The 25,113-nt window shown below is 39.5% G+C and overlaps 1 protein-coding gene across 2 annotated transcripts; it reads left to right on the top strand.

Moving 5' to 3' along the window:
• Nucleotides 1-6,392: 6,392 nt before the first annotated feature.
• On the top strand, nt 6,393-13,552 carry RPL38 (ribosomal protein L38). 2 transcript variants are annotated; one of them, XM_015815250.1, is made up of 5 exons: nt 6,393-6,462; nt 6,684-6,711; nt 9,277-9,337; nt 10,807-10,929; nt 13,477-13,552. In XM_015815250.1, exons 2-5 carry the CDS (start codon nt 6,709-6,711, stop codon nt 13,500-13,502), a joined length of 213 nt encoding a protein of 70 aa, XP_015670736.1. In that variant the 5' UTR covers nt 6,393-6,462; nt 6,684-6,708; the 3' UTR covers nt 13,503-13,552. The 2 variants fall into 2 exon arrangements, with proteins under 2 accessions (XP_015670736.1, XP_015670743.1); XM_015815257.1 differs by lacking the exon at nt 6,393-6,462 and adding an exon at nt 6,468-6,505.
• Nucleotides 13,553-25,113: the final 11,561 nt, after the last annotated feature.

Raw genomic sequence — 25,113 nt, 5'->3', positions numbered from 1 at the left:
GAACCACTGATTTAGAAGCTGTACAATAAAGCTTCCTAAGGAATCTGGTCTTGGTTCCTCACTGTGTTCCTAACTCAACCTTCAAGCTGAAGCTGGAATTGTTTCAATTAAAAACCATGCCCAAATAGCACATGTTACGTTACTGGCTCATAAAAGTGTTCAACTCGGGTTGTCTTGCTTCGTTGACTCTTCAGACAAATCCCAGACTTCTTAGCAAAAATTTATTGGTGCCGCCGGAAGCCATTGTGGATTCTCCCCAAATGTATTGATTCCAGTGACATTTGATCAGGTCAACACATCTTTCAAAGAAATGTGCCAGAGATGTGGCTCTCCAAAATGACCTCAGCCAGGCTCCACCATATGTTAAGTGAAGCCACAAAATAAGTCTTCCTCCTGCACACTACCTTTACAATATTGTCGCCTCCATAAACACCAAAAGATCTTTTATTTTTCCTCATTGTAATGTCCTCCACTCTGGTCTCTTAGAGGGAAGGTTCTATAGCATACCGAAAGAGTCGTGGCTCTGTCCTTGAGGTGAGGGAGATAGTGAAACTATGGGTTATGCGTTGCTGTGTTGCTTTTTTTATAGAAATTTATGAGAAATGTGGTTCTCTAGTTCTCTGTCAAAACTCCGATTAAACATAAACAACTCCTCCAAGTGAGATGAAGTTGAGGTCTATTAACTAGACCATGGGTCCCCAACCCCCAGTCCGTGGACCGGTACTAGGCCGCGGCATGCCCGCAACCAGTCCGCACAAACAAGCAAAGTCCCATCCATGGGATGCAGGCAGCACACAAAACCACACACTCTCTGGTCCACGGAAAAACCTTTCTCCACAGAACTGGTCCCTGGTGCCCAAAAGGTTAGGGACCTCCGAACTAGACTTTCATCCTTCAATACATTTCTCTTCCTTTTTTCCCTTTCATTGTTCCACCTCCCCCCTCACCCCCGTTTTTCCACTTCTCCTTTTAAATATGCACATACTGCTCTATGTTTTATTTTGCTGCTTCTTTGCTATAATTGGCGGACCATTCGTCTTAATCCCAACAAACCGTAGCAGGCCTTCTGCAAATGTTAAACTTAATATACGGTAACATAGATTTATATTCTCTTAGTGCTTTAGAAATTTTAGCATTCTTATGCTCTTTCATAGTTATCTATCATAGTTATTCATACCATTTAGAGTATTTCATATAAAATCAATTGCCGTTTTATAGGATTATATTTGTGTGTGAATTTATGACCCCTGCAATTTTACATTAATAATTTTATCTTTACCTTATTTGAGTCTATCAATATGACTTTTTATTTTCATTTCTATTTTACATCATTGTTATTTGCTCTATGCTGGTCTATGACCAAAATAAAATTGATTGTTAACTTCTAAACAACTTCAAACTTTACCAAATGTCACCAGAAGCTGTGATTGCTTCTCATGACAAAGATCATATTAAACAGCATTCACTTTGCAGTTGAAAGATGTTGTTTCTGAAACAACAACAAAAATCATTCTTATGAAGTCTCTGTATCTCAGCTTTAGTTCCAGATCTATAAGATGAGAGAGAAGGGGGAGGAGGTCTAATTTAGAGGCTTCAGTAAGATAAGAAAGATATACTCAAAATGGAAATTATCTGAATTTATAAATGTGTTACCCATTTACATTCATTATCACCCTAGTAATCCTGAAGCAAGGTGCAAAGTTAAGATTCGTAACATAAAATTGCATTTTAGGTCACGGATAATAATTAGGAGGCCTGTGAAAATCAAATGCTCATCTTGAATTCTTCACAGTGTTGCAATAGGGAAGGCAGTTATTCATAGGCAGAGACCCTGCTAAGAAAAGATTGCCTTTCATAATATTTGTATAGGTAGTCCTGGACTTGCAACCATAATTGGCTCTAGATATAGGGTCATAGGTTGAGGCAGCTGTTAAGCAGGTCACCATGTGACCCAGTCCAATTTTACAATCTTTTTCCACGGTTGTAAAATTCATTAAGCAAATCCATTGTAACCAACTGCCTTTTCTGCCAGAAACCAGAAGGAAACACTGGTTTCCAACAAAAGGCATTGTAAATTGTGGTCACCTAAATGCAGGATGATGCAAATGGACATAAATGCAGGCTGGTTACCAAGCACCCAAAATACAATAATGATGGTTAGGGGGGGCTGACCATCAAAACTTCAAAGCTGAGGAGTTTTGTTTTAATTTTGAAGGGACACTAAGTAACCAGTCTTACAGTTGAGAATTATCTTGTATCTATAACAGAGGGAGGGCTCCTATGAATTAAGCAGCACTATGGAGTGATTTTGATTATCTTTTTTCCAATAAGTCAAAAGGAGGGGAAGTAGTGAGGAAACAAAGGAGAGTTTCTAAGACAGAAGGATGTGATCCAGTCACACACAGTGAGTTAAGCTTATTGAGGGTTAAACTCGCTGAGAGGGCTGGCCATTGCTACTGGCAGATGATCTTGGTTCCATGAAATGCCAGGTAGTTGCACACAATGTAATGATTAATGACAGGCTAATAAGCAATTCCTAAGGTGAACATGATTCCTGTGCAAGCCAAACTGGATTGCAACTATGATTAGTTTCCCTTTGGGGATGGATTGTTTTTCATTTCCATTTTTCTTCTTTGCCCGCTTTATTTCAAAACTGTATTCAGGGTGCCCCCTTGTGTTTTATTTTTATCACTACCTCCATGGCTCTGCTAAAGGAAATGAGGAACAAAAGGGCACACAAAATAAGGACAGGCAGAGACTTTGCATTAGCCCTAACTCACTCTTTCTCCTACATAAAGTAAAGGCAGGTGACTGTAAACTATCATCTAATTTCAAAAGGTCTGTCTAAGCTATCCCTTCAGGTTTCTGACACAAGCCCTCTGTCTTAAATCCTGGGCAGAAAGGGAGAAAATAGTACAAGGAGGAAAAGAGGTGGGATAGACTGCCATTGGCAGATAGCCTTCAACAGATCATCCTTGAAGGCATGCAATAAAAAAAAATCCCCCATTATGAAAATGCACAAAGTAGATGTCTAAGGCTATAAGCTCAAGTATTCCAAGTATTTTTACTTCTACCTCAGTGCAACAAGAAGAACTGATGGGCAGAAACATGCTTCTCTGTGGATAGGTAAAGATGGGGCATGTGTCCATTTTATCTAAGGAGCCCCCTCCTGAAACAATGGCCATTTCTGATGGCCTAAAGATGCCCATCGCTCTAGCAAATTTTAATAAATGCAACTACTACTTCAACGTAATGTATATAGAGGCTAACATAATAGATACTGTATAAATCAATAGAGCAAAACATGAATGCTGTTCTATATTGATTTTGCTCAGGAATTCAAGTCACAAGTATATCCATTTATATTTAAGCACTGAGATCTGGGAGTTTATAATTGCTGAGAATATGAAATGGGATCTTGCCAGTTTAAATTTCACTTCAGCCATAATTTCTCTCAGTTTCTTCAGAAAGTCAGTCCTAAACTCTTTCTGCAATTAGGGGAAAAATTATGTTGATTGTGCTAAGCTTCAATCAGGATTGCCAAGATCAAATGTGTGAACCACTCTGCATACTTGAAATTTGCCACATGAATGTTGTTGCTATTGTAGGTAGTGCTTTTTAGCAACTACAGTTGGGATCAGCAAGTTGGTCATTAAACGAAGCAGTTGTTGAGTGAAACCATGACTGTACTTGCAATTTTACTTCCGCTTTCCTTTGCTCTACAGACCTGTGAAAGTCATAAATGTGAGGATTGATTGCAACTTATTTTTTCATTTCTGCCGTAACTGCAAATAGTCGCTAAGCAAGGCAGTCACTAAATGAAGACTATGTATACAATTATTGTAGACGATACAGTTTCTGATTTAGGAGTTGGGAATCCAAACCCAACAAATCTGGAGAGCACTAAGTTAAAGAAAACTGCACTTACATGTGACTCATTTTTGAAATTACCATCTTCCATTCCCTTCAATGCCAGGGAGTTGAAGGCAGGATTTCTTTCTTTCTAAGATTCCTTGGTTCTGCCCAATCAGGCAATGTAATATGCTCCTGTCACATTTTGCTCAGGTATCTTATAATCAGGAAGTAAAGGATTCTGGACCTAATCACAGTAAGGTCTTTGGTTGATGTTCATAATAATAGCTTGTGTTGGATTCTGCACAAAGGTAGCTTTGGGAGAAGAGGTTTGCTTTCTCTACTCTCTATATAGCTTTTATTAGTTATCAAGCATTATGAGTTAAGAAAGAAAAGAAAAAGGTTAAATGCACTCAGACATTATATTAGCAACAATCTATCCCAGTCAGTTTTATTCTACAGAAAGGCAATCACAGGTGAATGTAGGATTATACAGAAGCACTTGGGCTGGAGAAGAAAAGCCTTACATTTTCAAGCCTGGGTAGGTGTTGGAGAGAATATTTTTCCCTCCTTCATATCTAGGGCGAAGCCTCTGGTTTGCTTTCTTCTAAAACATTCCTCCCCCCTCAAAAAAGGTCCCTTTTTCAGGCATGTAATATTCATATTATATCCACCTTGAAAGGGTGCAATGGCTCAATGGTTAAGATGCTGGGTTCGTCAGCTAGAAAGTCAACAGCCTGGGTTCAAGACCCGAGCGCCACAGAACAGGGTGAGTTCCGTTACCTACCCCAGATCCTGTTCACCTAGCAGTTGGAAAGCATGCAAATGCAAGTAGATAAATAGGTATCACTTCAGTGGGAAGGTAACAGCATTCTGGCACCTTTGACATATAGTCATGCTGGCCATCTGACCACAGAAATTTCTGAGGACAACGCTGGCTCCCTCAGCTAAGAAACAGGGAGAGCACCACCCCCTATAGTCGGACAGGACCAGACAAGGGAAAATTTCACCTTTACTTTATCCATTCCAATCTAATTGGAATCAGTCCAGTTCTGGAAATCAGTGTTCTTCCATAGCTACTTGGTTCTTGAGGTAAGCGCCCATTGTCATTAAATGTTACCTTTGTGGTTTTTGCTCTTCCTAATGACTTCAGAGAGTATTATTCCATTCCAAATATATTTGTACACCCTTGGATTATAATTAGAATTAAAATAACAGAGTTGGAAGGGATCTTGTAAGTCATCTAGTCCAACCCTCCACTCCCCTCACCCCCGCCCAAGCAGGAGACCCTACACCATTTCTGACAGATGGCAGTGCAGTCTTTTCTTGAAAGCTTCCAGTGATGAAGCTCCCACAACATCTGAATTTTGTATTTTGCCATTCTACAGAAAGCATAATATAAACTGGGTGGAAGATAATAAAATAGCATGTATAATGTGCAAATTTATAGGAGTCTTGTCAGGCCAAATCATCGTACTAAACACTTTTATTTCTCAGACTAAATTCCTCAATGAATGCTCAGTCCTATTCATTTGTCCTCTATTGTTTTCTTCTATTCCCCAAGTTTCCCTGTTCTTTCAATACATTCTGGTATCTCCTTCAATATCTCTACATCATGTCTGACTAGTTCTTAGAAACCCTTCTGCCTGCATAATTTTTCCATCATAAGACAGCAGACTCTCCAACCTTCTATTTCATAATCCTTTCAGAATGAGTTTAAACTACTATGAAAAACCGCTTTTCTATAGTGTATTATGTAAACTTCCTACAATACATTTAAGGATCTGGTTGCTCCCCATTTTTCTCTAGGGAGAGAGAACGCTCATAATTATTGTGCCTCTGAAGCAGTGCCACCATCAAAATTTCTTGGATCCCACTGCTGTTAGAGCACTGCTTGCCAATTCCCTCAGTTGCTCCTCTATAAAGTTTGGTCTAAATCAGAGGTCCCCGACCTTTTGGGCACTAGGGACCGGTTACGTAGAGAGAGGTTTTTCCACGGACCGGAGGGGGCATGGTTTTGTGTGCTGCCTTCATCCTGTGGATGGGGCTTTCCTTCTTTGTGCGGACGGGTTGCTGGCATGCCGTGGTCCAGTACTGGTCCATGGCCCGGGGATTGGGGACCCCTGGTCTAAACTACAAATAAATAGGTCTCTCTGTGTCACAGATTCCTCAATTACCTTTTGCTCTTTTTAAGTATAAAGGCTAATGCAGGAATTTATTTTTATTTTCACGGTGGAGGTTGCTTAATTTTATGCACTTAATCCTTGCTGCTGCAAATTGTATCTGTGCTGCTGCTGTTGGTAGTGTGCGCATTTTGCGCTAAGTTCGCAGACAAGAACAGTTCACAAGTAAGCAAATTCTCTAAAGCTTGATTCACATACAAGATTGATTTGACACCTACAATGCTTACTACATCCCTGATACCCAGCTACAAAGTGCTTACAAGTTCCACTCCAACATCGCCCGGTTTGAGCTAGTTTTGCCTCGCTTATTATTATGATCTTCCTCGGCATCCGTAGCTTAAGCTCCCAGCAAGCTTTAACAACCCGGATGCGGAAGTACTTGTTCTTTTCTTTCTCGGGTGGCGTTGCTGTAGTTTCGAGCTTCTCGGTAAGAAGTGATTACAATCCGTTGGCATCCGTGGCGCATCCAGGTGGGGGCAGCTGGGAAGAGGGTGGAGGAGGAGCGTTAAGGTGCAGGGTGTGTGACCGTGGATGCTTAGGGAGTGGGGAAAAGTGGGGCGGGAGAAAAGTAAGTCGGCGATTGAACCCCCCCCCCCCAATTCCGGCAATTACTCGCTAACTCTTGACGATTTGATTTCTGTTCTGCAGGCAGCTGCGGCCAGAAGCCCTCGCCATGGTAAGTGGTGGCTGTTCCTGAATCGGTTGTTCTTTTGATGATGCCAGGGTCGGTTGGAAAAAGATACAGAGAGAAAAAAAAGCTTTTTTTTCCGTGAAGGGGATTTTGATAACTATGAAGGGCTAACATTATTCATATTATACTAATGCTTAAATGTGTTCTGTGCTCGTACTTAGTGTTCACGTTTTAAACAAGGCATAGTTTTATTTATTTTTTCATTAAGTTTAATATATTGAATGCAAATGAAGTAAGAGAAATCATTTCATCTTATTTCTCTTTATTTCCACTCAGTATATTAAATGCAGCAATACTTGGGGGCATTCTAGGAGAATAGTAATGGAAAGCAACTAAAATAAGTGTAAGTTTTCAGATGTGGCTTGGCTCTTAGTACTGTAATTCTACATAAACCACGGAAGTGGCTGGCTCAGGAATTCTGGGAGTTGAAGTCCACGAGTCATAAAAGAGGCAAGTTTGCCTACCCCTGGGTTAGCCATTGCCTTCTTCCAGGATATTTTTTTCAACTTACCGATCTAGCCAGTATCTGTAGTATTTCCTGGATGTTTCCCATCAATGTAGTAACCAGAGTTGAACCTGTTAGTATCTGAGCCCAGAGGGGGTAACATAGCCTCAAAGAAGCCATCCCTGTTTGCTGTAAGGAAAGTGTATGAAAGATACTAGCACTGGGGGAGAAGAAACTGGAAGAACACAGTTTGGTGTTGGGAAAGACAGTGAAAATATAGGTGGTCCTCAACTTACACAACCATTCGTTTTGTGACCATTTGAAGTTACAACGGCACTGAAAAAGGTGACTTATGACCGTTTTTCACACACAACAACCGTTGCAGGGTCCCCATGGTCATGTGATTAAAATTCAGTTTGCTTGGCAACTGGTTCATATTTATGACAGTTGCAGTGTCCCACAATCATGTGATCCCCTTTTGCAATCTCCTCACAAGCAAAGTCAACGGGGAAGCCAGATTCATTTAACAACTGTGGCGAGAAATGTAAAATGGGGCAAAACGCACTTAACAACTGTTTCGCTTAGCAACAAAAATTTTGGGCTCAGTTATGTTGTGAGTCGAGGACTACCTGTACTAGCTTTTTTGAAACATGCTGCTTTTGATTGAGACCTTTGCTGGATAAAAGCATAATGTAACCACCTTCCTTTTTGCTGTAGCTAGATATTTACATGCATATGCCTGTTGCTTGTAGATATCAGAATAGGATAGAATATTCATTCACTTTGGTAAGTTTTGTGTCACTTGCAAAGGGAGATGGAAATCTTTCACTGATTCTTCGTCACTTACTTACTCCAAGTTAGGTGAAAGGTTGGAATTACAAAGGCATCTAAAAAGTCTTAGTTGTATAAAACGGGTCCCCAACCCCCGGTCCGTGGACCAGTACCGGGCCGCGGCATGCTAGCAACCAGTCCACAAAAACAAGCAAAGCTTATGTTGCAGGCAGCACACAACACGCACTCTCCGGTCCCTGGAAAAATCTCCGCGGAACCGGTCCCTGGTACCCAAAAGGTTGGGGACCTCTGGTATAAAATACTAACCAAAGCCTGTCAATCCATCAGCCTTTCCAATTCTGGAACAACAGGAAAGGGATAGGATTATAGCTTGAAGAGATTTGTAGCAGTTTCAACAAACGTTCCATTAGTGATCCCAAGCCAGTCTTTTCATGGGGATGGGCTGGGTTTTTTGACATTGCTGTTTGAAGATAAGATACCTTTAGTTGTCAACCCTGTTTTCTCCCAAATGACCTTTGCCTTAAAAACAGTTTATGATGGACATTTTTATTGGAAAACTGTCAGGATTGCTCCAAACCGCATTCAACCAATCCCCCTGTGTTGTCTTCAGGAGAAAAGGGATGTGGAAGTAGGCTTGTCCAGATGACAGAACATGATTTCTGGAAGTTGTAGGTGAGAAAGCTCAAGCAAGACTAAGAGGCAAGAATTACATAGATAGCAGTAAGATGTCTTTAATGCTAGTATTAGGAGCAAATATGGAAACTCAGAAGGATTTCCAGGCCTCATTTGTTAGCAAAGTCATTAAGGTGAAGCCACTCAGAATATTGTGAGGAGTTTCCCAGATTTCTTGTCTCCTGCACTATGTTACAATTTATAAGATAAGATACCAATAAGCTCTCCTAGTCTCACTGGGTTGTTTATGTCTAACATTCATTGAGGTGCTCTCTGAGCTTGGTTGTTTACTTGCAGACATTTAATTATCCAACTAGGGAACATCATCAGTGCTAGTCCTGATGATGTTCTCTAGTTGGGGTAATAAAACGTCTGCAAGTAAACAACCAAGCTCAGAGAGTACCAAGGACCCCTCATTTCAGCTCTGAGCTGTAAATATTCTTTATTACTAACATTCCTGTCAGCCTCCTTATGAGCTCCTACACTGTATTTGTTACTAAAAATGAGTTCATAAAGTTTCAATTTTCTGTTTGATAGAATGGCGTGGCAGAAAAGGAAAAATTGTTTGGGTTGCAGGAATAAAATATATTTTCACGTTGTACTAGATGTCAGACGTATGTTGATTCTTGTATTTATTACAGCCTCGAAAAATTGAGGAGATCAAAGATTTTCTGTTGACTGCCAGGAGAAAAGATGCAAAATGTGAGTACCAATTTCGGCTCTTTACTTTCTTTCACTAATTATATTGGCTGTGTGATTTAGTCTTGTATTTTAATTTATGCTGAAAATATATTTTCATTAGTATGTTCTAATGGTATTCTGTAACATTAATTGTGGGCACTGTCAACTTTTTAAAATGTTCCATAGCAACCCAGGTCTTGTCCAAATACTGTATTTGGAGAGCCATATCTTAGTCATGCATTCTTTCCTTTCATCCATATTTTAAAAGCAATGGCTCTTTTTGCCCGTTCTTTTAAGTGATGTCTCTGAATATTTTGTCATGTATAAAAACATCATTAAGTAAATGACTGGAAGCTTAATAGTGAAACATTCTCCAAAGCAGTTTTAATTTACATCATTTAGAGTCATTTAAAAACCATAAAGTTTGTAGTACCTTCATTGGTATTACTTAACCATGGTAAATTTCTAGGGCATTCTAATCAGCTAAGAAATTGTCATTAAACATATTTTTAATGCATGTTTGATTTTAGAAACATTGTTGTGCTGCATGACCGACATTCACTTAAGTTTCAGTTTATAGGCAGATACGCTGATAGGCTCCTATAGAATTTCTCAGTACAGTCCAGATTCCATTGTTCCGTCTTGATTCCGAGAGTGCAGAGCAGCCCCAAATCATGATAGTGCAACTGACATACTGGTTGGGATGAGAATCGTTTGTGGAAATGTTTTCTCAAAATACAACATTTCTAATTTTCCCCCCAAAGTTCCACTTTTGACCCCTCTGTCCACAGAAAATATTGCAGTAACCTGTTGAATAGTTCCTTATGGAAGACCCATGAATACTATCAGTGGACATTGTAAGAATAGCCTGCAGATCCTTTGCCATCACCCTGGGTTCTTTGTAGTATCCCAGTGTATTGTATTCCTGAAGCAGTTAGTTTAGGTTACTCTTAAGAGAGCTAATTATCCTAAGGTTTCACATATTTTCTCTCAGATAGTGAATGTTGCCTCAGAATGTTCCTTAAAAGGTGTAGTGCATATTTATTGGGGTAAAAAAATCTGCTAATAGGTCTTAAGTCAAGCTGATATCACGTTGCTGGTCACAGTATTGTAGGTTTACAGATTATTTTAAAGGGTTCACAGACTTTCTCTTAACACCGTAAGCCTCTGCTGTAAAGTTGTTAGTGCTAGTTATTAGTAATAAAATCACAGCAACTAGTTTTTGGCTTGTTTTTATGTACTTTGATATGTATGAGTCTGTAACAAGTATTAGCTTCAAGGTTATTCCAGTAAGGTATTTAAAGAAAAACATTTTTTTAAAAAGTATGATAACTTAGTTCTACTTCACAGGTATCACTGTTGTCATGAGATAAAGTGGGTGTAATAAAATATTCTGTCTCAAAATTGCACTAAATTCTGCTTCTTATTAGGCAGTTTGTTCCTTAGTATAATCATTGCATAATGATAACCCCAATATTTTTATACCACAGCTGTTAAGATTAAGAAGAATAAAGACAATGTAAAGTTCAAGGTGCGTTGCAGCCGATATCTGTATACTCTTGTCATCACAGATAAGGAAAAGGCTGAAAAACTGAAGCAGTCTCTGCCACCAGGTAACTAAATTATAAGTGGAATTGTACAACATATGAGAAAATTAACAGTAAGCAAATAGTCCCACATTTTAGCCAGTTGATCCTTATTGTGAGTTTTTAGGTATACAGTTTTGTCTATTTGTTCTTTCATAAGATGATGGGTATTCTCATTGGGTCACTCTTTTTGCCAATCCTGTCTCACAGAATAGCAGTTGCACTTAGACTTATATACTGGCCTCTCTAAGCAGTTTACAGAGTCAGCATATGGTGGCCCCCCACCAATCTGGGTCCTCATTTTACCAACCTTGGAAGGCTGAGTCAACCTTGAGCAGGTCAGGATCGAACTGGATTGAGCAGTGAGTTAGCCTGCAGTACTGCATTCTAACCACTGGGCCACCATGGCTCTTATATAAGATGCTCTGAACATTTGGATAGAAGGCAAACTATAAATCTAAAATGATTAAGTTATTATATATTGCATGTGGGAAAACCCTGAACATTTGGGGCACTGGGCAAGTTTTGAAAAAAAATAAAATGATTACAGGCTTCCTGAAAATAAATATATAAAGAAATAAAATCAATCTGCCTTATATGAAAAGTTAACTTTACGTGCTTAAGGATGCTGTGACATCAAAGTGAGTATACATAGGTGATCCATTCATTTTAACAGGTCAAAGAAAATGGGGAGCCCCCCCCCCCCACCTAACTTGTCCTTAGTAGATGATTAGAAAGTGGGAGCCACCTGGAGATGAAATTCCAGAGCCTGGCAGAACTGATATAAGTTCCTCCTCTTAATGTCAACTAATCCCCCTTCCCAGGAAGTGGGAAGGGGAAGCCAGCAAAACAGTCATAGGTAGGAAAAATGGCCCTTTAGATATTTTAGTTGATAATGAACTTTGAACATCATTGCCAGCAATTTGAATTGGTCCGGGAAAAAATGAAACAATTTAGGTAAAGTAAGTCCTATTTTCCTAAACGGAATTTCTCTTAAGAACCTGGCTATAGCATTCTAGGTTATTTCAAACACTTTTCAGCTTATTGCAATCCTCCAGATGTGGAGTATTAAGGCTTCAGTTATTCTGATCACATCTTCTCTCTCTACTGACCTAAGCTGGATGAAGGCATTCCCAATTACAGCTCATGTCTGAGGTCAAAGCCAAGTGCAGAGAAACTGCTGAGCTATGAACCTACATTTGCTATTTTATCCAGCATTGATTAAATTGTTATTCCAAAGTCAGCATTACTAAATAAAAATGCCTCTGTCACAGCTGAGTTAATCTCTGATGATTTGCTTCATATCCAGGCATTGGTTCTGGGTCTCTTGATTTAATTCTAGGGAGGCTGTAAAAGAACCAGTCTGAATATTATCTGTATTTTGACACAAACTGCAAATTCCAGCAGGACATCTTCCAACAGTTTTCTGGAACTGTCAGATGTTATGAATATAATGAACATTTAGTCATTCACTAGTGACTGATAAATTGAAAGGCCATTTTCTTCATTCAACAAGAACCAAACTATCTGCCTAAAACTGATTTGAAATTAATCCTAATTTTTAGGTATAGTAGCTTAAAATTGAAAAGCAGTTACACACTTTAAAATGTTTAAAAATTGAATCTGTAAACTGGCTGGAGTTACTTGATACTGTTGAATTAATTAGGCATTGCCTCTTAGAAAGACAATGTTTTTCCTCTGAGAAGAAAATTATAGTTAAGGAAGTTTAATTTCCATTGATTTCAGTCAATGAGCATAGCATATCCTTTCAAAGCTAGTGAGATTTAATCACTTAAATCCCTTTGCATTGTGAATTGAATTACTGTGCTGTTTGCTTAACAAATAGAAATGTATTTTCCTTATTGATATCAAAGTGAAAATTTGCTTCTAAGGGATAATTCAGTTTTAATGAAAACAATAAATTGGTGCTTAGTTCGTGTTAAAAATAGAGGGGGACTGCACAAAATGAAATGATCCCAGAAAGCAGTAGGTTTGTAGTAGATGCATCCAAATAATACATATTTTGTATGAGCACCAGTATTGTTTCAGAATTGTCAACAAGGTGGGAGTGGGGTTAAAAATACAGAACAGATTTAACGGAAATGACTGAAAAGCAATGTAATGAATATCCACCAAGGGATGTGGCAGATGGGAGAGTTTTGAGTTTTGCAGCAGATACAAATGAAATGTCAGCCTAATAAGTTAAGCTTTTAAAACCCTATGTCTAAATGTCACTTGTGTGGCAGGAATATTGTAGAGCTGGAAGGTTGCATTTAGGCCATCAAATCTAACATCTCTGCTGGATAGAATAAAGAGATGTCATTTTGAAGAACATAGATGTTCAGTGACATTTATATCAACCCACCAATTAAAAACAATGACTCTCCAGGTTACTTGCTTCTCTAGCCATGAGGCTGCAAATTATGCTCTTACACTTGCTCAGGGAGATCTCTTCAAATTTAGACAGCTAGTGTTTTGAGAAATGGTTAAAAATAATAGTTTTACAAACAAATGATAAGAATATTGTCTCTTTGCTCTTCTTCAATGTGTGTTTCTCTTTTTTTTTCTCTCTAGGTTTGGCGGTAAAAGAACTGAAGTGAATCTGTCCTTAGAATTTGGCCGGTGGATTGTAATAAAGAAATGAACTTTCTCTCTTGTCAGTGTCATATTTTTCTGCAAAGCTTGGGCAGGAAATATAACTAGCCTAGCAAGCATTGGCCTTTCACAGTGTGAAATCAATAGGTAGAGGCAAAAAACATCTGTTCTTAATTTTGAAATAGGATTGATTTGAGTAGTGCCATGTGCAGCTCCCATCTACAGTTCTTGTTTAGAGTAATAATAATAGTAGTAGTAGTAAAGTTGGAAGGGACCTTGGAGGTCATCTAGTCCAACCCCCTGCTCAGGCAGGAAACCCTATACCATTTCGGACAAATGACTATCCAGTCTCTTCTTAAAAATTTCCAGTGTTGGAGCATTCACCACTTCTGGAGGCAAGTTGTTCCACTGGTTAATTGTTCTAACTGTCAGGAAGTTTCTCCTTAGTTCTAGGTTGCTTCTCTCCTTGATCAGTTTCCACCCATTGCTTCTTGTCCTGCCTTCAGGCACCTTGGAAAATAGCTTGACTCCCTCTTTGTGGCAGCCCCTGAGATATTGGAACGCTGCTATCATGTCCCCCCTCGTCCTTCTCTTCACTAAACTAGACATACCCAGTTCCAGCAGCCATTCCTTATATGTTTTAGCCTCCAGTCCCCTAATCATATTTGTTGCTCTTCTCTGTACTCTTTCTAGAGTCTCAACATCTTTTTTACATCGCGGTGACCAAAACTGGATGCAGTATTCCAAGTGTGGCCTTACCAAGGCATTGTATAGTGGTATTAACACTTCACGTGATCTTGATTCTATCCCTCTGTTAATGCAGCCCAGCACTGTGTTGGCCTTTTTGGCAGCTGCAGCACATTGCTGGCTCATATTTAGGTGATTGTCCACTAGGACTCTGAGGTCCCTCGCACAGTTACTACTATTGAGCAAGGTACCCCCTATACTATACCTGTGCATTTGGTTTTTCTTGCCTAAATGTAGAACCTTGCTTTTTTCACCATTGAATTTCATTTTGTTAGATAGTGCCAAGTGTTCAAGTCTGTCCAGATCCTTCTGTATCTTAAGCCTGTCTTCTGGAGTGTTGGCTATTCCTGCCAGCTTGGTGTCGTCTGCAAATTTGATGAGTTCCTCATCTATCCCCTCGTCCAAATCGTTGATGAAGATGTTGAAGAGCACTGGGCCCAGAACAGCCCTGGGGCACCCCACTACACACTTCCCTCCATGTAGATGCGGTTCCATTGAGGACCACACACAGTACGGCCGGTCAGCCAGCTACGGATCCATCTGGTGGTGATGCTGTCTACCCCACATTTTTCTATCTTGTCAAGTAGGTTGTGATCTACTTTATCAAATGCCTTACTGAAGTCCAAGTAAATTATGTCCACAGCATTCCTCTGGTCCACTAATTTTGTCACTTGGTCAAAGAATGCAATAAGATTTGTCTGGCATGATCTATTTTTGACAAATCCATGTTGTAGTTACAGTTCTGATCCACGTGAGATGACCTCTTGCAAATACAATTCTTGAATATTAGAGTAAGATGCAAGTTGGCATGAAACCCCTAAATCCCAAAGCAGGCATACTTTAGATGTATTGGGAATTTTAACCCATTGCATCTGAGGAGGCCAGGCTGGGGATGCTGTTCAAACAGACCAAGTTCAGGAGGCATCTCTATGTTGTTAACACTTGATTTTTGTAAGCTGAAACATGTAATAATAGTCAGAATTGTCAATGTATGCATTCTGTCTATAAAAGCATGCAACCTGCAGAGACAGTATTAATTCCTGATCTTGTTTTGTAAGCCTCTTGTTGGCTCTAGATCAATGGTTCTCAACCTTTTTAATGCCGCGACCCCAACTGGTCGTAAGTCGAGGACAACCAGTCGTAAGTCGAGGACTAAACCGGTCGTAAGTCGAGGACTAAACCGGTCGTAAGTCGAGGACTACCCAACCGGTCGTAAGTCGAGGACTTTCCCTGCCCGAGAGCGCCGCACATGCGTGGTTCCGCCCCCTGCGCCGGACGAAGCGTAGCTGGCAAGCGGCAGAGACGGAGCAGGCTGACCACCAGCTGGCCCAGCTCAAGGGAGGTAAGGCACCCGCCGGAAAAGGGAAAAAAATGGCGGACAAAAAAAATGGCGGACAGCCTTGCTTGGCGACCCCCGTGAAATGGTCAATCGACCCCAAATGGGGTCCCGACCCACAGGTTGAGAACCACTACTCTAGATGTTCATGACTAATACAGGGGATGGTCTTCAGTATATAAAGAGTATGTTTCCATTGACCACTGCCAGCTTTCTTCCCATAGCTGAGTCTTGATTCTAACTACTGATCTGATCATCATGGTAAGCAGGAGTTCTAAATCTTATAATTAAGAGATGCATTTTAAGATATGCTGTGATGCCCATAGGCGCTAATGTACCTACAAATAATTCTCTTGCAGCTATCAGACTTCTTGCTGTAAAGGGGTTTTTCATATCTTCTAAAATGGAAAACTGACATGCCATGGAGCTTATGCCTCTAGCATTTTCATTTCCAAAAATGTTTATTGATACTCATCAAGCCCAGAGGCAGAAAATAAAAATAGCAATGCTGTATTTCAAAGTGCGTCTACTTGTCCAGAAGAAAGATAATGGTAAATTCAGATTGCAGAGGAGTGGCAGACAAGTTTATCTATTGGCTGCCTGAAAACTGTTGAGCTGAGATGAAACCAGTCTTCATGCTAGTTTACCAGTGAGGTTTTAAGTTACGATACTTCAATATCCTTCTAATGTCGAATGAGATTTCTGCTTCCATAATCAGTGGTTAAGACCCATTTGTTTATAAGAATTTTCTTGAAAACTGGGCTTTTCACAACTGTATTTCAAAAATAAAACAATGGGATTTAGGAAAAATTGTTTCAATGTATTACATTTCCAAATCATTACAAACATACCACTCAACAATGTATAACTGTTATTTAATGTGTTGTCTAAATTATAAATTTTCCATGTTAAGATGAAAAAGACTTAAGAAACAAACCTTAGTTTGCTGGCCGTACAGCATTGATGCGGATGATCAGATTTTCATAGAGTGTCTGCCAAATTGTAATTTAATCCTAGAGGTTTTGTACCTCTCTTATGAGATGATTAAGATATTCGACTAGATGGTCAGATTCAAGTTTCCACTCAACTATGGAGCTCATGATTGTTAAATTGTTTGCTCTTAGCCTAATTTATCTGACAAGGTAGTTGAGATAAAATAAGAGATGATACTCCTCAAACATACTGTACACACAATTCTATGGATTCAGAGGAAACCCAAGATATAAATGCAGTAAGCACTGATAATGACTTCCTCTGTCTTTTTTCTAATTTTGAATATCAGTCCTCCAGCAGGTTAATTGTAAAGATACAGGCTAAGGCTGTTAGCTGAGCAGCATTTTTATTAGAATATGGTAGCACCGGGTATCTTAAGCACAATAAAGGTTGAGAACTCTTCAGCCGCAGAAAATACAGTGATGCTTAAAAGTTTGTGAACCTTTTTTGAATTTCCAATATTTCATAAATACAACCTAAAAAAATTGATCTGTCTCTATGTCCTAAAACTAGATTAAGAGAACCCAATTAAATGAGTCTAAAACATACTAGTATGAATAAATATGGTTTTGTTTTACAACAACTTACACATCTTTTCCTTTGTGAATTATAACAACTTGCAATATGTTATTTGATGGCTCATCATCCTAGAGGGAAAAGAAAAAAATCCCATGCCTCAGAATTGCAAATATACATTCAGTATTACAACTATGGCTGCCATTATCCCATTAATAAGAAGCCCCTAGTGCAAGTTTTGTGAGATTAATTTCTCAATATTATAAAATACAAGTGGCCATTACAAAATCAGGCAGAAAGATAATGCATTGGAAGCTTCAGCTACAATTCATATTCGGTCAGTTCACTTTGCTTTCTATCATACTACTGACATCGTGGTAGTTCTTCCTACTGTGTATTGTTCTGTGCTAGAGAATTGTCAGTAAAAGACCAGAAGCTTTTTATCTGCCTGTGAAAATTAACATTTGTTGCTTGTGCTCATTGTTCCAGTGGTAAAAGAAGTGGATGGAACACTTTATGCTGCGTGGGCATAAAAAGGGAATGAGCAGAGGATTTGTCAGTCCTGCAGGAAGAGATGTTAAATATGGACTTGAGTTACCATTTTCTCTAAACACTGTTTTTAAATTAAGCATCATTTTGAGTCACATCCTTGAGTAGCAGTTCTCCCGTCTTGTGTATTTGCAAAAAGGCTGAGATAGCCGAATTATCTCTTTTTCATCTTTAGTAGTGCAGCTGAAGCAGACATAAACTGGTATTAAATGTTCTGCTAAGTGAGAAGAGCTGTTATGTGGTTATGCTGCTTTGCAGTGATAAATGGAAAATCACTTAATTTCATTTCACAGTGGGATACTACTAGCCTTAAAAAATAAGCAACATACAGAGAAAGATTTCTATTACATACTTTTGCCCTTTCTGCCATCACTTCATGTGATTTTACCTGATTTTCATTTAAGCACATATAGTTTTGATGTCCCCCATTCCCTCCCATAGCATTGTTTGTTAATGGTTAATACTTTTTTTAAACTCCAGTTGCTTTTTTTTTTAATGGATTTTAAACAATGAGTACGAACTAATAATTCTAGAACAATTCATCTGCTTTTGACAGAATGGAACTGAGATGCAATACCAAGAGGAATATTATAGCTAGATATTTTTGCAAGTCATTTCCTCATACTTTTTGAAATAAAACATGGCTTTCATTCCGACTTGCATTTCCACACATAGATAGGTCTTAGATACAGCAGAGGAACTCCAAAAACAAATTTCTCAGCAGGTTACAGAGAGAAAAGGGATTTTGCTGCAATTTCCACCTAACTAAAGGAGATTTTTCTTGTGAAAAGAGTTCAGCTCATAAAACTTGGGGTCTAAAACATTATTAAATTCAGAAAATCCACTTAAAGTGGAGAAGAAACTCAAGTAGTTTTGCCATAGCAAATTTTGTCTTCACTAACAATAAATGCATGGTACTTTGGGGGAAATAACTTTTAAATCAGTTTGACATCTAAATTCAATGGGTTAATCTCAGCATATTAACTATTCAGACTAAAGAATACACTTTAAATGAATGTAAGCTTTTGTTGTTAGTTGCGAAGTCATGTCCGACCCATCGCGACCCCATGGACAACGTTCCTCCAGGCCTTCCTGTCCTCTACCATCTTCTCCATTTAAGCTCACGCCTACTGCTTCAGTGACTCCATCCAGCCACCTCATTCTCTGTCGTTCCCTTCTTCTATTGCCCTCAATCTTTCCCAGCATTAGGCTCTTCTCCAGTGACTCCTTCCTTATTAGGTGGCCAAAGTATTTGAGTTTCAATTTCAGGATCTGGCCTTCTAAAGAGCAGTCAGGGTTGATCTCCTCTAGGACTGACCGGTTTGATCACCTTTTAGTCCAGGGGACTCGCAGGCGTCTTCTCCAGCACCAGAGTTCAAAGGCCTCAATTCTTTGGCGCTCAGCCTTTCTTATGGTCCAACTTTCACAGCCATACATTGCAACTGGGAAAACCATGGCCTTATGTAAGCTTTAGAGTTTGTCAATATTTATATTCCTGAGCCCCGGAAGAATTCTATGAAAATAGAAGACAAGCATTGGCCTAGGTGGCATTTTATGTCAGACCACATTAGATTATAAAAGAAAACAAAGGTACATCAACAAGACCAGGGATTGCTATAGTTCAGAGGTAATGAGGTAAATCTTGGGAGAAAATCATGGCTGTTACACAACTTCCTCATTTGCTCAGTTTCTACTCTTGCTTGAACTGATTTGTAGTTTTAGTCTATAGACAATAATCAAATCAGGAAGGAACATACAAAATGAGAGAATAAGACTGAAGGATTTGGGTACTCTTATTATTTTTCACCAACCCTGAAGTATCTAATGGAACATAAATCCCACCCCTGCATGTAAAGACTCCTTATCTAGCATCCTAGGATGTAGCATTCCAATCGTGTGCTAATTATCATTCCCTTGAAAGGACCCTTCAGTTAGATGTTAAAGATTAATTGCATCAGACTGGAAGTCATGACCTCAGCCTGGAAAATCTTTGAGATTTATACATTCTATTAACCAAAGAATATAAATTCTTGGAAGCTATAAATACAGACCATTGGTACAATGATTCATAAAGTCTACAAAGAATAGTCTGTTGTCTGGTAAATTTCCTCTTTCAAGTAAAAGTTTTGCAAAAGCTTTACACATATACAATTTGCTTTAAGCAAGTCTTTAAATGCCAAGGAAGTTCCTCTTCACAAGTGAGACATGTGCAGCAAAGGCATATTCTCACATTAGTAAAGTAATTCTCCTTTGAAGTGGGAGAAAATATGATAGAATTGTGAAAAAAGGCCTCATTAAGCATATATTTTAAATTCGACAAATATTTAATATTCCTTTTAATTAATTTTAAATTTGTATTGTTTTGTATGTATTTTAAATAGATTGTCAGCCGCCCTGAGTCCTACGGGAGAAGGGCGGGATATAAATTCAAATATAAATAAATAAAAAATAAATAAACTACTGCTCATATTTAAGCTATTTAGATAATATAGGGAAATGAATTGTGACTCTTGCTTCTTAAGCATAATTTAAATCTTTTTTTCCTGGATGTTCAAAAATAATAAAGTGAGTAATTTTAAAAAATGAATGTTGGTTTAATAACATTCAAAAATCTCTGATCTTGCCCAGAGTCACAAGTAATTCGTACTCTTCCTTGCCAAGCTGTCCCTTGATATCATTAAGCATCCAGGGATCTGAAACGCATATCTGATAATCTATCAAATAAGCTTGTTTTTGATGTAAACAGCAGGTTTACTCAATTATCTTCCTTGAATCATGTTGTACAATAGCTAAGGATAATATTCAGCAGCATTTTACAATTTGGATCTATTAATCTATCCCAGGATTTATATGTGCTGCTACATAGTGGAAAAGTTTATTCCTCTCCTTTTGAGAATCAGTCAGGCTTAATTTATTATCTCACTGATTTACTACCCTTGAAGATTACCTGGAAACTGCAGCCAATCCAAATGCAATCTCAGACTGTGATTTAAAAAATATGTCAATGTACACTTCTTCAAGAGTTCTACCATTTGTTTCCAAGGGCAACTCAGTTTGATAGTGGACATCTTCATCATTCAGGTTCTGGCTATCTGCAGGACCAGCTTCTCTCACCAGTCTGTTTCTCCACTGAGACCCAGACGACATGGTTCCCATAGGCCCTATCCCAGTGATGGCGAACTTTTTAGAGACCGAGTGCCCAAAAACTGGCCCACCCCCTGCCCCGCCCCCACCCCATCCCCCACCCCACCTGCCTGCAGGGCCACTCACCACCTCCAGGGCCCACCACAGATTGCCCAGACAGCCCAGCAGCGCCATGGCCACGCCCTCTGCCCACGCCCCACAGCATCAACTGTGCAGGATGGGGCATGAGGGCAGAGTCTTGTCTATACTGCCTAGCTGCCATGTCCTTGGCTGCGCTGCTCCGTGTGGGCCACGCTCGGGGGCGACTCTCCTCCAGGGGGGCTGCTGATGAGGAGGGGGTCGTGGGGGGGAAGTGAGGCTGGGGCAACGGCATGTGTGCCCACAGAGAGGGCTCCAAGTGCCGCCTCTGGCACACGTGCCATAGGTTCGCCACCACTGCCCTATCCCCACAGGAATGTTCTATGCAGGAATCTCAGATTTATACTTTCTCAGTTACAGATTCCTTCTGTAGAACAGTGTTCCTCCTGATAGGTCCTTTTCACAAAGCTATTGAGACCAGGCTGTCAGTGGGTCTTAGGGAGCTAAGGGAGCCATTTAAGCTCTCACATAAGGATGGTATAATGATTGATCCTCAACCCATGGGATGTTATTTATTACAATGTTATTTTATCTTATTATGCTTATACTGTTGTATAATGCAAAATAACAAGAGTTGGAAAGGACCTTGGAGGTCTTCTAGTCCAACCCCCTGCTCAAGCAGGAGAGCCTACGCCATCTCAGACAAATGGCTGTCCAATCACTTCCTAAAAACCTCCAGTGATAGAGCACCTACAACTTCTGAAGGCAAGCTATTCCACTGGTTAATTATTCTCACTGTCAGGACATTTCTCCTTGGATCCAGGGAGTTCTTAGATCTTATTGTTCTATACGTTGCTTAGAATCACAATGGTAAAGCAGCATATATGCCCTGTAAAATAAATAAATTTCAGTGAATGTGTACATTTCTAAAACTAGATTACTATAAAACTAGATAGTAGAAATTACAATTCTTACTATTGTCCTTCGGACATACTGTATTATACAAAAACCTAGCTCTCTAGGGAAGGCACTAATGCTGGGAAAGGTGGAAGGAAAGAGAAGAAGAGGATGACCAGAAGGACCATTATGGTAGTGATGAGTACACAATTGGAACACCTACATGATCTGATAGATAGGTTGTCATGAAGAAAATCTACGCGGCTGCTAGGAGTCGAAAATGACTTGATGGCACATAATCAACCAACATGCAGGATCAGGTATTCCATTCTCGGAGAACTGCACAGTTGCCAAGCCTTTTAGGAAAGTACTCTCTAGTAAAAGAGCAGCTCTCAAGAAACCACTTAAGGTCGATTTAACTAAGTTGTGTTGGCTTGCATTCATTTTCACAGGTACTTTTTCCAGAAATCAAAAAGAAATCTCCTGCAGGAAAGAAGATGGCTTAAATGAAAATGAATTGGCCTTTCCTGCTTTCCTCATTCCATTAGTGTCCATTGACATAATATTATTTCACCATCGTTTGTTTTTGCTGAATATCAGAATGGCAGCAGACAATAGTAACTCTGCCCCATGGCTGACTCTGTGCCCCTTCTCCATCTCCTTTGGCTAAATTTCTATAGATGAAAGAGCTGACTGTTTGATGAACAGACTAGACCCAAAAGATCACTTATGTATGGTGCTTAAATAAGTTATGAGATTATTACCCTTCTTTAGTGGAAAGTGCTTCCAAAGGGCAGCTTTACAATTACTGCAGAGCAGAATAACCCAGTCCTACACACAAAATTTAGCTTCTTGTCCATAGCACATTTCAATAAGCCCTGATTATTATTTTACTTCTGGCAATAGCTTTGAGTTAGCTTGGTTTACTGTATATGAGCAAATAGGATTGTTGTCATAAATTGTATCTTCTTGCAAAGAGACGTCTCTTGTAGTTTCTTTTAAATCTCCTATTTTTTATTTATCTTTTCACTTATTATAAAATAGAAGAATAAATCTCATTTTATATAGTTACAATAGAAATGAAAATAGTGCTAGCCTTGATGGCTGCAGGACTAGGCTTTAGGTTCATTCTTCACTCTCCTCTTCAAATTTATTGTGAGGCGGCTAAGCATCTGGCTCTTGTTGCTGCTGTACAGTTCTATAAAATCCTATGTGTACTGATGGTGCATAAAAATAATGCTGTCAGTGATTTAGAAGTAGATACGTTTGTCCTGACTGACAAATGCATATAACTACACATAACTATAAGTGTATACACATGTAGATCCAGCTAAAACCCTGTGCAAATTATTCATTGAAATTAAAAAATAAATAAATAAATTCCTGTAGAAAGAAGCTGAAGTGCACCCAATACACCAGGTTTTGGCTTTTAGCTTAATATGATGGATCCATCCATTGCACCTTAATGTTTCAAGAAGGCTACTATGCCTTTTTTTATACAGTATTGTTAGATTAAATTTATTTATATTTATCATGCTAAAAATGGCTTAGCATTACGTGTGAACACCATCAAAGAGAAGGAAGAGCTGCATACCCAAACTTCATATGCTGACCCAGAATAGAAAGCTGCATATCATCTATCTCTTACAGGGATATTTTCATAGCACACATTTTAGACATGAAGAGAGAGGACATATAGCAATCATAAAAATTATCTGTATTGTGTTACATTTGGAATTTTTAAAATTTAAATAATTAAATACAACTGGGAGTCTTTTGGTGAAACCCACTGAAGGATACTATCAGCCTGAGCTCTTGCTTATCTGTTCAGAGGCAAACAAAGAATATGAAGAGGGTGAATCACCAGCATCTATTCTATCTTGGTTCATAGAGGGGAAAACAAGTTGTTTAGCTGTATCTGCAAATTTTTCCTTTTCCTTTATACGCATCTCTGTCCATAGTTCAGTCTTGTTGCTGGAGCTGACACCACAGACAAGCTGTGTGATAAAATAGTTGGGTTTGATGGGGAAGAGGTCAGAGTAAATCCTCATGGAAAAAGGTGAGTGTAGGGTTTACAGATAGTGCTCGACTTACAACCATTCTTTTAGTGACTGTTCAAAGATACAACAGCACTGAAAAAAGTGACTTATGACCGTTTTTCATACTTATGTCCATTGCAACATCCACTTGGTCACCTTGTCAAAATTTGGATGCTTGGCACCTGGCATGTATTTATGACGGCTGCAGTGTCCTGGGGTCATGTGGTCATCTTTTGGAACCTTCTGAGAAGCAAAGTCAATGGGGACGCCAGATTCATTTAACCACATTACTATCTTAACAACTGAGTGACTCACTTAACAACTGTGGCAAGAAAGGTCATAAAATGAGGCAAAATTCACTTGACAGTTGTTTCATTTAGCAATGGGAATTTTGGGCTCAATTGTGGTTATAAGTCGAGGACTACATGTATATATATCTTCCTTCCTTCATGGTTTTATGGTGTTTATGACAACACAGTGAATCAAGACAGAACAAGCTAACCAAAGTATACATTTTTGCAGATAATAGAACATATTCCTGAATGAATTAAAATGTTTTTTTTTTGCCAGAGCCCTTTAAAGAATGATTAAATTATCCCCCCTGCATTCCAAGTCAATATAATTTTTCCTCCATTTTTTTTCATCGCAGACAGTTATCCATTAACTAGGAAACTGAAATAACTTGTTAATGTGAATACTAATATTGTAAACATTCTAACTTGTTTGTTTTACTACCTCGAATGAAATATTTTTTTAAAAAAAAACGCGATCCATTTGATGGTTTCAAATTCTGCTTTCTACTTCAGAGAGAGGGGGAGGTGGCAGGAGCAGTAACCCCCCCCCCGCCCCAGTTCTTCACTTGAAATACTCCTGTATGATCCCCATAGCTTGCTTGGCATGAGTGGGTTTCCCTGCGGTGGGGGAAACATCCTTCCAGGCGGGGGGGGGGAGGGGAAGCCTTCTTCCCTTTTGCCTGGAGACGGGCAAACAAACTGAAGGCGTACTGAACCTTTGTGACCCCGACTGATAGATTAAAAAAAAAAAAAAAAGAGCACCGAGCCGGGGACCCTTTTAGCACCGGCTCCGACATCCTGCAGGGGGCGTCGGCTCCAATCCTTAAAAGGTTCCGCGCCCTTTGCCGCGCGAAGAAAAGAAAAGAAAAGAAAAGGGGGCGGGGCCTGGCGGACGAGCTCAGCGGCACGCGGGAGGCAGGGCCCCGGTCAGCTTGCGGAGTGGACCAGCGCGAGCGGGCGCGAGCGGATGCTTCGGAGCCCCGGTGCGGTAGCGGCGGCGGCGGCGGCGGCAGCGACGGGAGCG

This window comes from Protobothrops mucrosquamatus, unplaced genomic scaffold (assembly GCF_001527695.2).
Source record: "Protobothrops mucrosquamatus isolate PMUCROS unplaced genomic scaffold, P.Mucros_1.0 scaffold_99, whole genome shotgun sequence".
Classification (NCBI taxonomy): domain Eukaryota; kingdom Metazoa; phylum Chordata; class Lepidosauria; order Squamata; family Viperidae; genus Protobothrops; species Protobothrops mucrosquamatus.
Note: the sequence above shows the minus strand (reverse complement) of the source record. Positions and strands in the feature narration are given on the sequence as shown.

Bases quoted from the DNA above. Each gene is read 5' to 3' on its own strand.
- RPL38 (XM_015815250.1), top strand. The intron at 9,338-10,806 runs GTGAGTACCAAT...TTTATACCACAG, and splicing joins CAGGAGAAAAGATGCAAAAT to CTGTTAAGATTAAGAAGAAT. The intron at 10,930-13,476 runs GTAACTAAATTA...TTTTCTCTCTAG, and splicing joins GAAGCAGTCTCTGCCACCAG to GTTTGGCGGTAAAAGAACTG.